We start from the raw sequence: 13,783 nt of genomic DNA on the forward strand, positions 1-13,783 counted from the left end.
TCGCGATTTTCGGCAAGTTCACTTTTGACCACTTTTAACCATTTTTGGACCGCCATAGCGTCTAAATGAAGCATCACTGAGGTAAGTTTTTAAGTCGAACGTTTAGATATGGCCAAAATCTAGATAGTGTTTTTTCATTTTTTAAATTAGGGCCTAGAACTTTTTTATCACCCATGATTCAAAAATTTGAACACGGGTCACACGCTTCTACTGATTTTTACCTATATTTTAAAAACTAAGCAAAATTTCGAAAAAATAAAAAAACACTTTCTAGATTTATTTGTCTAAATTAATAAAATTCATGTTTTACAGTTTTTGATTTTCAAATAATTTTTTAATTTTTTTATGGCGGACCAAAATTGTACTTTTTGACCCAAAACTGACATTTTAAATGGATGTATGAGCTCATTTCCTTTCAAAAAATGTATACTTTTACATACTTTACATAAATATTTTTCGAGTTATGATGTGAATAATAATGGATAATTAGTGATCCTGTGTGCCTCCTTAATGATTTCTTGTTCAAAATCAAAAGGAGGGATTCTCCAGATTGTGCATTTTGCAATAAAATGCCTGAAACAATTTCCCATGTTTTTTGTGAATGTGAGAAAATCAAACCCCTTTGGGAAGATATTGTTAAAACTATTAAAAATAAAGCTGATATTGATTTTGATATTTCAACCTTTGATAAAATTTTGGGGTGCCCGATGATAGGTTTTTGACATACTTGTTTTTGAGTGTCAAATACTATATCTATGTGTGTAAATTTCAAAATAAAACTCCCAATACAATTGGTCTTAAGGCTTTTATTAAAATAAACAGAGATTCTGAGTATTTCATTGCTAAAAAGAAAAACAAACTCTCTTGCCATTTTCGTAAATGGAGATTTGACATCTAGATTTCTGGTATTTTTGTTTTATTTATAAAAGTTTGTAGACTATGTTTCTAGATTACTTTGTGACCTTGTGCATACATGTACGTTCATGGTATAATTCTCGCTATTCACAATAAGGGCGCCGCCAGCGGTTTGCGATGTAATCGTGATGTATCATGGGAAAAGGTCGACATCCAAGTCCGCGCAATACGAATATTACCATGCTATTACATAGGAACATGTGACATTATTTTTTAGTTTGTCAATATAACGGTATTAATTGTGCACATTTCAAATCACATTATTACGTATTATTGAGTATCGATTCGCGTGTAACACCTTTATTTTGACAAACTAAAAAAATATTGTCACGTGTTCCTATGTAATAGCATGGTAATATTCGTATTGCGGGGGGAAGGAGGGGTACTGTTACTTGTAGTACAAATGACCGTACGGGGACATGCCGCAAATATGGCTAGCATTTTCAGCCTTTTGGTATATCAATGACCCCCTTTTCTAAGCCAATTTTGGTATATGAATGGGGCCTTTTTTCAAATCTCTTTAAATTTTCTCGAAAAATAGGCCAAGTTTGCCTCAGTCTAGGAAAAAAAGCTAAGACAATATGGGTTACATTTGGCCCGAAAATTTTGAATTTTGGATATCAATGGGTCCAAATTTCTTGAAAATTTGGTATATTTATGGGTCCACTTTCAAATTCTCAGCGGCACACCCCTACCAAAATCAAACTTGAGTTGGCGTCTGACCCAGGATTGGTAAAAGTGAATTCACACAAAATGGTGGGAAGGGGAAAGCAAATTGTCTACAGATTGGGAGGGTCCATATACAGTACATCAGGTTTATTTAAAATGTTATATAATTTACATTACCAGTCATTCTCCATGGACCCGAGGGAGGTTCTAGTTTTTGCTGTGCCCCAAATGTCACTAATCAGAACTGGCGTGGTTCTCTTTTTCGTTTCAAATACATGTAGCTCTGATATTTAAACATACACAGGGTTTACTTATCTGTACACAGGACCAGAGTTAAATTGTGTTCAGATGCATTTTATTTATGCTGGATGCAAGGGTCATTAGTGGCCCAAAAAATTGCATTCATGTTGATGCACACAAAAACAGTTTGATTTTAAAATAAAAAAGTCTCCACTAAGCAATTACAAAAACCCTGTTCTATGTGAGGACAGACTTTTCAAGTAGGGTCAGTCGGTCTGGCCAAAAATAATTATATTGGACTCCAGGGTCTTAGGCAGGATTTGAAGGTTTGGGTGTGTAAATTCAATAAACTGGGTGTGTAAATTTAAGATTTGTATACAAAGTACCTAGGCCATGTGGGCAAAAATTGAGTGTGTATTTACAAATTTGGGTGTGTAAAACACTCCCTACACGGCTGGCTGCCTTAGAAGCACTTGTTGGACTCGTAATTGAATTTAAAATCCTTCTATATTTTTCAGGCGTATGTAAACCCAATTGCAGCAGCAAGATCCAGGGGTCCTGTGGAAAACTCTGGACCCTCCATAAGAGAGTATCTCAACAGACCAAGGCCGTCATGGTAAGTGATGATCACACTATGGACCACAATGACCTCATCCCAATGACATAGTACAATAACCTCAATTAAACAATCATAGTGCAAAATTTGACCTCAAGTTGCAGAGTATGAGTTTTTGTACCCAAATTTTCAAAGGTCATTCAATGGGCTATTCCAATTGAAATTCACACTACCCCTGTGGAAGATTTTGGAAATATTATGTTCCATTGGGGGAGGATGTTTTTCAAATGTAATTGGTCTGGGTTTATCATTTTGAAACCCATACTCCCCCTGTATTATGGCTTTACCTGATATCTGATACAACTGGAGTGAGTATCTCAAATGGAAGTTACCAAATTGTCTATTCTGTTCAAAACTTAAATACTCCCTTTGTGGAAGACTTTAGCTAAATCTTCCACAGGGGCAGTGTAGAATTTAAATGGAATAGCCAAATGTACAAAGAAATCTATTTGGGTTAATGAACTGTGCCCTGATAGATGAGCATGTTGTGGATCCTAGTGTCATTCAGGTTTTCGATTCCCACAAAATATTGGTGAAAAAACAGGTAAACTAAATCATAATACCCAATAATAGCAACTCAAGCTTTTAAGCTATTCTTTCGCTGTGACTTACCACTATTTTATCAAACATGCATTTATAATGAGACATCAAACACAATATTTATTTCCCATAACAAAAATTACATACTGGTATAAAAATAGTTTTTAACCCCCAAGTACGAGTTCTTTTGTCTTTATAGACCACTTGACATCACTGTTTATCAACAAAGGCAAGGGACTCGTCTATCGATATGCTTCAACGAGCCGCTACACTGTTCAATGGCTTTCTTGTACTATATGAAATGTGGCGGGCAATTTAAAATGCATGTGCCCTTAGCAAACTACGATGCGTCACGCACACTGCAGGGCAAAGAACAATGGAAATTGCCATAATGCGCGCGCATACTGCCGGGCAATGACGTCACATGCCAAGTGATCTATAATACAAAAAGTCTGAGGCAGGTACAACATACTGCGCGATGGAGAGGGTAACGACCGAAGTAAAGTCCATGATCAGTTTCCAGGTACGCGATGGTGATCATCAAGTGCACCGAAAAGATTTCCACCCCTTGCTTCTATCATCACCATCGTGGAGAGTAGTGAATGTCTTGTTGTCATGGTATTCATTTTATGTGTTCATGGTTGTATACGATTGGTGCATAGCACAGAACTCACATGAACAATAAGGAAATTTACAGCAGAAGCTGTATAGAGTTTTGATTTTTGAACATAACGTCATTTTGCCATAGTTAATATTGTAATTCCCATTTAGCACATTAATTTGGTTGTTTTCTACACTGCAGGGAGGAATATCAACAAATGATTGCCAAAAAGAACACAGGCTCCTCAGCAATGGCTGATTGGGAGAAAACTATGGGAGATGTAAGTATTAAACTGAATTTATCGCTGACAGGGCCGTTCCGACCATTAGGCCAGGTAAGGCGTTTGTCTAGGGCGGCAAACGCAGAGGGGCGCTAAAAAAAAGGTGAAAAAAGAAAAATGAAGATGGATAAAAAGAACAAATGGGAGGAAAAATAAAAGAGGGCGAAAAAAGAAACAGAAAACAGGGCGGAAAAAACCAGTGGCATAGTGATGGGGAGGTGGGGGCACCTCAATATCAATTTTAGACCGGTATTCAATTTCATTATAACTACTTAAAAATAACTAAAATAACTAAATTGTGATGCGATCAAGCAAAATGAGTCTGATGTCGATCAAAATCAAAATTCAGTTTTCAATATCATTATATCAGCCATTCTCAGAGCTTTATTTTGCTGAAAACCCCATCATAATTAGACTTATGGTTCCAAAGATATGGCCATTTTAGTGTTGCTCAAAACAATATAATACAAAGGAAGTTGAATACTCTTATTGATTACATCTCAAAATCAATATTCCCGACTCATTTTGCTTTTTTAGTACGCTTTGGTGGGGCGGCAGGGAGAGGATTTGCCTAGGGCGGCAAAATCCCTAGGAACGGCCCTGATCGCTGAGCGATTGCGATACACCGTTTTTGGGAAGCTATGGATAATCGCTCATTGCTTTTGCATTTATACAAAATAAATACCAATCATGGCGATAGCAATAAATATTACAGAAGACAACGTAATTCAAACGGACACAAAATACATTGTTAGAACATGTATCTATTGCTGTCAATAATTATTAATTATTGCTTTGAATTAATTTATCACCAAAAGTTAATAATTGAGAAAGGTATTAATTAGCAAAATGATAGATACAGTTATTAGGAAATGATGGGTGGAGGCATTCACATACATGTAGGGATTTTTCAGGATGTGTATTGCTCAAGTTCACGATGGCCCATCCAAAAACTGGTGGAAGGGTCATTGGCGAGCGGCATGTGTTCCACAGTTTTGTTACAAAAGCAACATTTGCCGCACTTACTGTAAATAAGGTGTAAGACAACGGTCTGGTGGGGCACAGATTTGCCAAGTTGGGTCCGTCGGTCACAATTTGTCCTCAGAGGGTCTTAGGCTACATGCACAGAGAGAAAAATAACTCATCACACAGCCAATTTATGATACCACCCAATTAACATTTATTTTTTGCGGAATTAGCTGAAACGGTCAGAGCACCACACTGATGCACGAACAAGTAGGACTATCCACAGAGATTACCCATTGATAGGGAACAAAAAGGTGGGAACGGATTCTGGACATATTATTTGATGATTTTGATGGTGGATCCCACTTGGGGCAACACACCTCCAAATATTTTCCAGACACGACCATAAAAAAAAAAAAAAAAGACACGGTCCAGACCCTGATCCCCTGAAAAACATGCCATACCCGGCTGAGCACACGGCTGCAAGATATCTTGCCAGCCCACCCCCACATCCGGAACGGGGACTGCGCACAGACCTGGCCAGCTACCCCCAAACACCACAGGTCTGGGGCACGACCCACCAAACCCTCCCCCAGCTACAAACTGGGTGGGTTGGGCGGGATTTTCAAACGAACCTGACCGCTCCAGCTGAAAAAGTGAATGAGATGGAAAGGGAAAAAACCGCGAAGTACCAGACGCTCACTAACAAGAGATCTGATTGGACCGAGCCTGGCAAGGTCGTAAGGCAGCCAATCACGAAGGGGAATAGCCCCGCCGCAGTTACTACCTCACAAGGGTGACGTTACTGATATGGCTTGAGCTGGGGCAATTAATACAACCTGCCTTACTCCCCCCGAACATCGAGAAAAAACCCAGCCAAAACAAAACCAACAGGGAGACCCCATGGTGACAAAAACGCTTTTGAATAGACAAGCTATTAAAAACCGCACTTGTCCTCAGAGGGTCTTAGGCTACATGCACAGAGAGAAAAATAACTCATCACACAGCCAATTTATGATACCACCCAATTAACATTTATTTTTTGCGGAATTAGCTGAAACGGTCAGAGCACCACACTGATGCACGAACAAGTAGGACTATCCACAGAGATTACCCATTGATAGGGAACAAAAAGGTGGGAACGGATTCTGGACATATTATTTGATGATTTTGATGGTGGATCCCACTTGGGGCAACACACCTCCAAATATTTTCCGACACGACCATTGAAACTACCAAAAAGACACGGTCCAGACCCTGATCCCCTGAAAAACATGCCACCCAAGGGTTCCATACTGAACCCTTGCCAACCCCCGCCCTTTTTTTTTTTTTTTTGTAAAACTCATGGGGGGCGGGGTGGGTGGGCATTTGAATTGCCTATTGAGTGAACACAGTCACCCAAACAACATCCATTTGGAATGATTTTTGTGACCAAGCTGTCTGGCTTTTAAATTGCCGTCAACACAATAAACATGCTTGACCATGCCAATAACGCAAGCATGTTTTAGCTGACCTTTGTGAAAAGTTACTTCCAAAACACATTTTCTTTTTCCAACCTCGCTTTGATTTCCACTGAATAGTAACATAATAAGCGAACCATTTTTTCGCGCTCAACTATTAATGTTGAAGTGAACTATGTCACCGCAACAACAGAAACCCATTTTTTGGTTGTTCTTTTTTTAAAAAGCTACCTGCTTTTAATTACCATCTTCACCGGCAATAGCGAACTCATTTTTGGAATCCTGTTCCCAAAACCCTTTTTTATTTTTTCCAACGAAATGCAAAACCACTTTTTGGTTGATTCCTGTCATTTGCTCTTAGTTACCCTACGCACAAGAGCGTATGTGCCTATTTTTAATTGAATTCAATGAAAATGCCTTACCGAACACTCTTTCATTTTCACTTGGCTTTTCATTGCCATCCAACCAGAACGTAAGTGGACTAAGAACAGGACAAAACAACATCAATCCATTCTGCAAGTTGATGTTAACATGAAAATGCACCGCCACAACGAGACTAACGTTTTTGAACGATATCCCCTGAAATTGCTGATTGGTTTAGAATTTGCATTAGTTTTCCTTAAGTGAGCCAATGCCCCACAACAAAGCTGACATGTTTGCCCTGGCCTTCTGCTACAACGCTTTTGCACATCTTTTGAATTGAATTTGAACGAGGCATGCCAACAAGCCGTTTAACCAACTACTTATAACCAATTACTGATATACCTTATCCAATTGAACGGTAACTATATCAGAAGCACAGCCCGCCTTTCCAATCGTGAAACCATTTTACATTTACATGAAACCCGAAACCGGGCCTTTTGCAGGCCGACAATGGGATGAGAAAATGCAAACTGAGGCTCGAAAAGTGCTGCCCTTATAATTACCGTGCAACTCATGTAAAATGTTTATTTATGAAATGAAACGGCCACTAGACTACCAGTCTAGACTAAGAGTTTGTATAGAGCTGGCAAAACTTTCACCTGGTCGCGACACTGGCGAAAACCTTATTGAGGATGGACACCGCCTTTCACCCGGAACGGACATGATGCGTGATGCCCTTGTGAAATGACCCTGTTGTCACCACTTTTGATCGTCAAAAGGACTTTGCAGAACCAGAATAGCGTGACAATAAACCGGTCATGCGACCCTACGCATGTATGGGCTAATCTGCCGAAGTTCCTGTGACGGTCAACCGCCTGACATAGTTTCTTAGGGTGTGAAAATGTCATTTTCCCAATGTGTCTTATAGCATAGGAGGAGCAGACCTTCCATTCACTTTTTGTCAACTCTTTCCTAAATGTATTGACTCTTGTGCCGCCAAGCCCCATCCATGAGAACCTGTCCAGCGCCAGGGAGTGGAGGGTTGCGCTCTCCTGCCTAATATACTCGGCTATCACCCACCGTCCCACGCCTGGTGACCTGTTGTAATAAAAGGTGGGACACAGAACAGAAAAAGAGAAATATCAGCAGCAAATGCAACTTAACTTACGCTATGGTATGTATTTATTTCTTATTTTCCTTCTTAACTCTGATAAACAGTATGATATTGCTATTCCAAGAAACTTTGATTTGTTGTCAGGTAAATCCCAGGTTTATTTTAAATACACTAACTGGAAATGTAAGAATAATTAGCGGGTCTGCTGTTTGCTGCGGTATATTTTACTACGTTTTATAAGCAAATCTAATTGGATCGTCAAAATAAACATTTAATGTATACCACTGTTGGGAATTCCAATTCTATAAGGAACACGATATTAGAAAATTAAATCACAAGTCTAAACAATACATGCTATGGCACATTCTTTATCTGCATCAATAATAGAATATTAATTTCAATCGAATTGAATACATCGCTCCATTTTGAGTTTGTCGCTCACCGCTGAGCGATCTAGCGATCGACTGCTAGCCAATCAGACCGAACTCCCTTTCTTGCGTTCGGTGAAATACCATACCCGCCGCAAAAATGCAGCGCCAGAGTATTAAGTTTATGTTAATAGTATAGGGTGTCGACGCTGTGTCATGTTTTTAATTAACTAAATTAATTCTGCATGTTAACTTATTACTTTTTATCATCATCTTGATTGAACGAAACCGAGTTAGGTTTGTTCCTGTCATAACTTATGCCTTGATTGAACTAAACACATTTTGGCTTGTTCCGTACTGTCTTACTTACGGTAATTAAAATGATTCTTACTATTGACCTTATTACTTTCTGTTATCGTGTCTTGATTGAACTAAACCAGGTTTTGTTTTGTTCCTGTCTTTAATTGCGCTCTATATTACCTCAACTAATTTTGTTTGTTCCTGTTTTTAATTGCCTAGTTAATTTGAACCTTTTCATTTTGCACTTATTACTTTCTATTATGTTTTGATTGAACTAAACCAGTTATGGTTTGTTCATGCTTTTAAATTTCTGTCTTGATTGAAACTCTATTTGATTAAATAATTTAATTCTGCATGTTAACTTATTACTTTTTATTATCATCTTGATTGAACGAAACCGGTTAGGTTTGTTCCTATCATAAATTATGCCTTGATTGAACTACACAAATTTTGGCTTGTTCAGTACTGTCTTCTGACGGTAATTAAAGTGATTCTTACTATTGAACTTATTACTTTCTGTTATCGTGTCTTGATTGAACTAAGCCAGGTTTTGTTTTGTTCCTGTCTTTAATTACGTCTATGATATTAACTCCCAATTTTGCTTTTTCCTGTCTTCAATTGCCTAGTTAAATTGATTCTTTTCATTTTGCACTTATTACTTTCTCTTATGTTTGGATTCAACTAAACCAGTTATGGTTTGTTCATGCTTTTAAATTCTGTCTCGATTGAAACTCTGTTTGATTAAATAATTTAATACTAACGCTGAACTTATTACTTCTTCTAAACTTGTCTTGATTTAAGAACTAAACCAGTTCTTGTTTGTCTCTGTCTATAACTCTGCCTTGAATGAACTATAAAACCAATTTGTTTTTGTTTTGTTTGTTTGTTTTCCATCCTTTCTAAATTAGTTTTTAATATTGAACTTAACGCTTCTTAATATCGTGGGTTGATTGACTAACCCCGTTTTGGTTTTTCCCTGTCTTTGAATATGTTGTGCTTGAACTTAACTAATTTTTTGGTTTATAATATTTAACTTTTAATTCTTATTACCATATTGAATGATTTGATTGAACTACACCAATTTTGATTAAATTAATTAATTAAATGAATTTTTAATATTGTATTGAGTATCCTTGATTGAACTGTATTACTTTTTATTAGCATGTCTTGATTGACCTAACCAAGTTTTGGTGTGTTCCTGTCTTTAGTTAATGTCCTGATTAAGCTAAACCAAGTTGTTGTTGTTTTTTGTCATAAATAAATAACATTAATATTGAACTTATTCTGTATTTATTTAAGTAAACTAGTCTTGATTTGTTCCTGTAATTATGCCTTAATTGAGCTAACTGAGTAATGTCCCATTGAACGAAACCCATTTTTGTTTGTTCCAGTCTTTAATTAATGTCCTGCTTGAAATAAACCATTTTAGGTTTGTTCCTGCCTTTGGTAACTTAAATTCTTAATATTGAACTTATTGCTTTTTATTGTCCTGTCTTTATTTAAGAACTAAACCAATTTTGGTTTGTTCCTGTATTTAATTTTAATTTGACTTGAATCTTAATATTGATCTTACTACTTTTTATTATTATGCAACTAACCCGGTTAGGGTTTTTTGCTCCTGTTAATTTAGTTCTTAATATTGAACTTATTACTTTTTATTATCGTGTCTTGTTAAACTTAACTGGTTTTGGTTTGTACCTGTCTTTAATTATGTCTTGAATGACCTAGCGAGTTTTGGGTTATTCCAGTCTTTAATCCTTTTTATTGACTTATTTATTTTAATCTTTTTTTTTTTTTTTTTTTTCTATTGTTGTGGTCTATTTTATTTTTGTATATTCCCTTCCCATTGTGGTCCATTTATTTGTGCATATTAACTATTAGTTAAATCTATTTATTTTGCTTTATTATTGTTATATATATATATATATAATATGTACTGTGTTCATTCTATTACTTTATTTAACTATCATTCTATTTGGTTATTATTTATTTGTTATTTATTTATTTTTATTTTTTTCATTATTATTATTCGTATTTGATTATCTATTGTCCTTTATTTATTGTTAACTAAACATGTATATATGTACTGTGTTAATTCTATTTACTTTATTTTTTTCGTTGATGTTATAATATTTTTTTTTTTTTTTTTTTTTTTTTTTTTTTTTTTTTTTTTTTTTTTTTTTTTTTTTTTTTTTTTTTATTTTTTTTTTTTCAATTTTCATTTGTTTTTTTTTTATCATAAAGATTGTTCATTTCATCCTTTCTTGTCATCGCGCGGCGGAATGCACCCCCTTCTTATTGCATGCAGATGTTTTCTTTTTCCTTCTATTTTAATTTTTTGTAAATTTCTTGATTTTCTTTTATATCTTTATTTATTAATATATATATTTCCTCATTATGTAATTGTTAATAATTTTACTCTATTATTTATTTCTCTGTTTATCTCTAAATTATTATCTCATTATCATCTTGTTTTTTGTGATGAATAATTTTGTAAGCAACCTCCGAGTACGGTGGCCGCGCGGGAAAAATTCGACGGGCTGATAATCCTGATATAATGTTCTATGCAAATTAGGTGACACTCATCTCCCAGGCGAGCAGCGCCGGCCCGAAAAACCCACGTGCGCTGAATAATTCATAAGTGATGTACACATGCGGTCGTATTCTACATACGATATACACTGCGTGCACATGTTTGGGGTCAGGGAAAAAGCATCGCGTCATCAGATCGACCTCATTAATAATTAAAGAGTAAACATGTGCTTGTACGGTACCAACAATAATGAACACTGCGATATACTCTGTACGTGTTTCGGGGTAAATGAAAAACGATTTGACCTCATTAATATTTAAAAACATTATTTTGATATGGTGGATTCCCACGGTCTGAACAGGTGATGTCCACTCATGTCTAGCATGTATGCTTTTAGGAATAGCCCGCGCTCCATAACATTTTCAGTGGAAATTAGTGCGGAAATAAATTTTGTTTGCTTGTCCACGTTACAAAAAGTAAAGCCAGCGGGTCAAAATGCCGCCTTTGAACAATAATTTCCCCATTTTCCGATCGGCAGAGGCCTGAGGAATTAGCTTGCCCGGCAGTATTTTTAAATTGCCCGGAGTCGAGTCGGATAGGCGATTTATCTTAGCCTGATATTTACAAGAAGTTTAAAAAAAAAGATTGCTCAGGCATGTCCATGAAAGGCTACATAAACATGTTGCATATACTTCACTTCACCTAAATATTTTTCATGAGCAATCGCACGTGGAATTTTAGAGGAATTTTGATAGCCATTTGGCCTACACGTAGAGACAAACTGCGCTATCATAAGACTATGCTGTTTTTTGTTTTTGTTTTGTTTTTGTTTTTTAAATAATGCATTATAAAATAATGACTGAAATAGTTTTGATAAAAGACGATCCCCGACAATATGTAACTTTGCTACGGAAAGGGCTATGACAAAATGGTCCCAGTTTTTGCATTCTTTACTTTAAGTTGATGCGGTTTGATGGCCAATTTGAATTCACCTTTCAGTCACTACAGGAGGGCTTAATGAACTACTTAAACTGTTTAAACTCACCGGGTGAATATCTTGGCCTCTAGTGGCTGAAACGCCGACTACTGGAGGGCCGGTGCGGCCCCTGAGGTGGAGGCAGCATCATAGCATTTGCAGCATCGACACCGACCCTGACATCAGGCATCGGCTCTGCCCCACGCTGCTGCAGGCACCGCACCGGCACTAGACATGCATGCTACTGCTATCCGAGGCCATCTTGGAATTTCCAACACAGTTCACGATGTGTCATCTTCTGTATTCCTTGTAGATTTTCCTTTTTTCGCCGAGTCCGGCTGCTTCACCGGTGCAGTAACTTCCTCTTTCAACCCATCAGAACAACGCTAGTCCAACGAACTTGACCGCTTATAATTCAGTCTAAGTTCGACTGATTCAGCTCTAAAAGGCGAACTTGATCACTTCAGACAAATTTTATTTTCAAACGAACCTGACCGCTCCAGCTGAAAAAGTGAATGAGATGGAAAGGGAAAAAACCGCGAAGTACCAGACGCTCACTAACAAGAGATCTGATTGGACCGAGCCTGGCAAGGTCTTAAGGCAGCCAATCACGAAGGGGAATAGCCCCGCGCAGAGTTACTACCTCACAAGGGTGACGTTACTGATATGGCTTGAGCTGGGGCAATTAATACAACCTGCCTTACTCCCCGAACATCGAGAAAAACCCAGCCAAAACAAAACCAACAGGGAGACCCCATGGTGACAAAAACGCTTTTGAATAGACAAGCTATTAAAAACCGCACTTATGAAAAAAAAAATTGTTAGAGTCTAAATTACCATAAACAATTCTTAAAAATCTGACCTTCTTGTGCAAACTTACTTTAAAAATCTTTTTTTGAAAGAATGTCTGTGAAAATCAATTCACTTCGGCTTACAAAATTGCTGCTTTTAATTTTATACAGCTTAATTTACACCCCCCAAATGCAAAATCTTGGTCAGTCGGACTAGTACTAAGTAGAAGCTTTTTTGTGGCCTCATATATAAATTTGTTTTCTTCAACAGAAATTCCGAGAAGAGTTGAAGGAAAACAGAGAGAAGTTGCTGTCCAAAGGGTCTTCTAAAAAACACAAAAAGAAACAGGTATGTACGCAGACTGAATCCTTTGTTAATTAAATAAGTTCTGGTAACAGATCCAAAAGAAATGAAGTACTCACTCAAAATATTTCAGTTCCAATCAGGAACCTTGTTCACTCTCCAATGACTGTAACTGGTGTTTCTAGATGTTGGCAGTCCTAGGTGGCTATATTTGTATGCCCCCTTTCCAACTTGGACAGAATCTATGACCAGATCATCTCAAAATGGCAGCCTACAAAAGTGTCGACATCATCACAGCCACTTGGGGCTGCCGACATCTAGAAACACCAGTTACAGTCATTGGAACTGAAATATTTTGAGTAAGAACTTCATTTCTTTTGGATCTGTTACCAGAACTTATTTAGTTAATTGACTTTGAACGATCCTGAAGAATCTCAACAATTAAAATGAATCCTTTGTTGTCTACAACTGCGCATGTTAAAAACTATGCGTTTGTGTCGCACTCATGAAAATATATCTGCACGGCTTTGGTCTTGACCTGTGTTCTACCATGCCATTGTGAGAGGATCATGCTCTGCTGTCTGAAAATGTGTGTTCAAAAACAAACATGGTTCTTTAGGTTAATTTAGACACAATCACACAGTCTCGGATGGTCACAGACCACAAGATTCTGGTGGTAAGTCTGACGCTTTTGTAGCACATATGTTTTTAGTCATCACCCCAGAATGTTGACGAATGAGGAAGTCA

General features: G+C 37.1%; 1 protein-coding gene across 1 annotated transcript in view; it reads left to right on the forward strand.

Annotated features, from left to right (window-relative positions):
• Window positions 1–13,783, forward strand: part of LOC140167917 (uncharacterized) — a 48,128-nt gene that overhangs the window by 22,983 nt on the left and 11,362 nt on the right. The window contains exons 2-4 of the mRNA XM_072191208.1: window positions 2,343–2,440; window positions 3,783–3,861; window positions 13,004–13,081. Of these exons, the coding sequence (XP_072047309.1) occupies window positions 2,343–2,440; window positions 3,783–3,861; window positions 13,004–13,081 (255 nt within the window). The remainder of the gene's footprint in view (window positions 1–2,342; window positions 2,441–3,782; window positions 3,862–13,003; window positions 13,082–13,783) is intronic.

This window comes from Amphiura filiformis, chromosome 13 (assembly GCF_039555335.1).
Source record: "Amphiura filiformis chromosome 13, Afil_fr2py, whole genome shotgun sequence".
NCBI lineage: Eukaryota > Metazoa > Echinodermata > Ophiuroidea > Amphilepidida > Amphiuridae > Amphiura > Amphiura filiformis.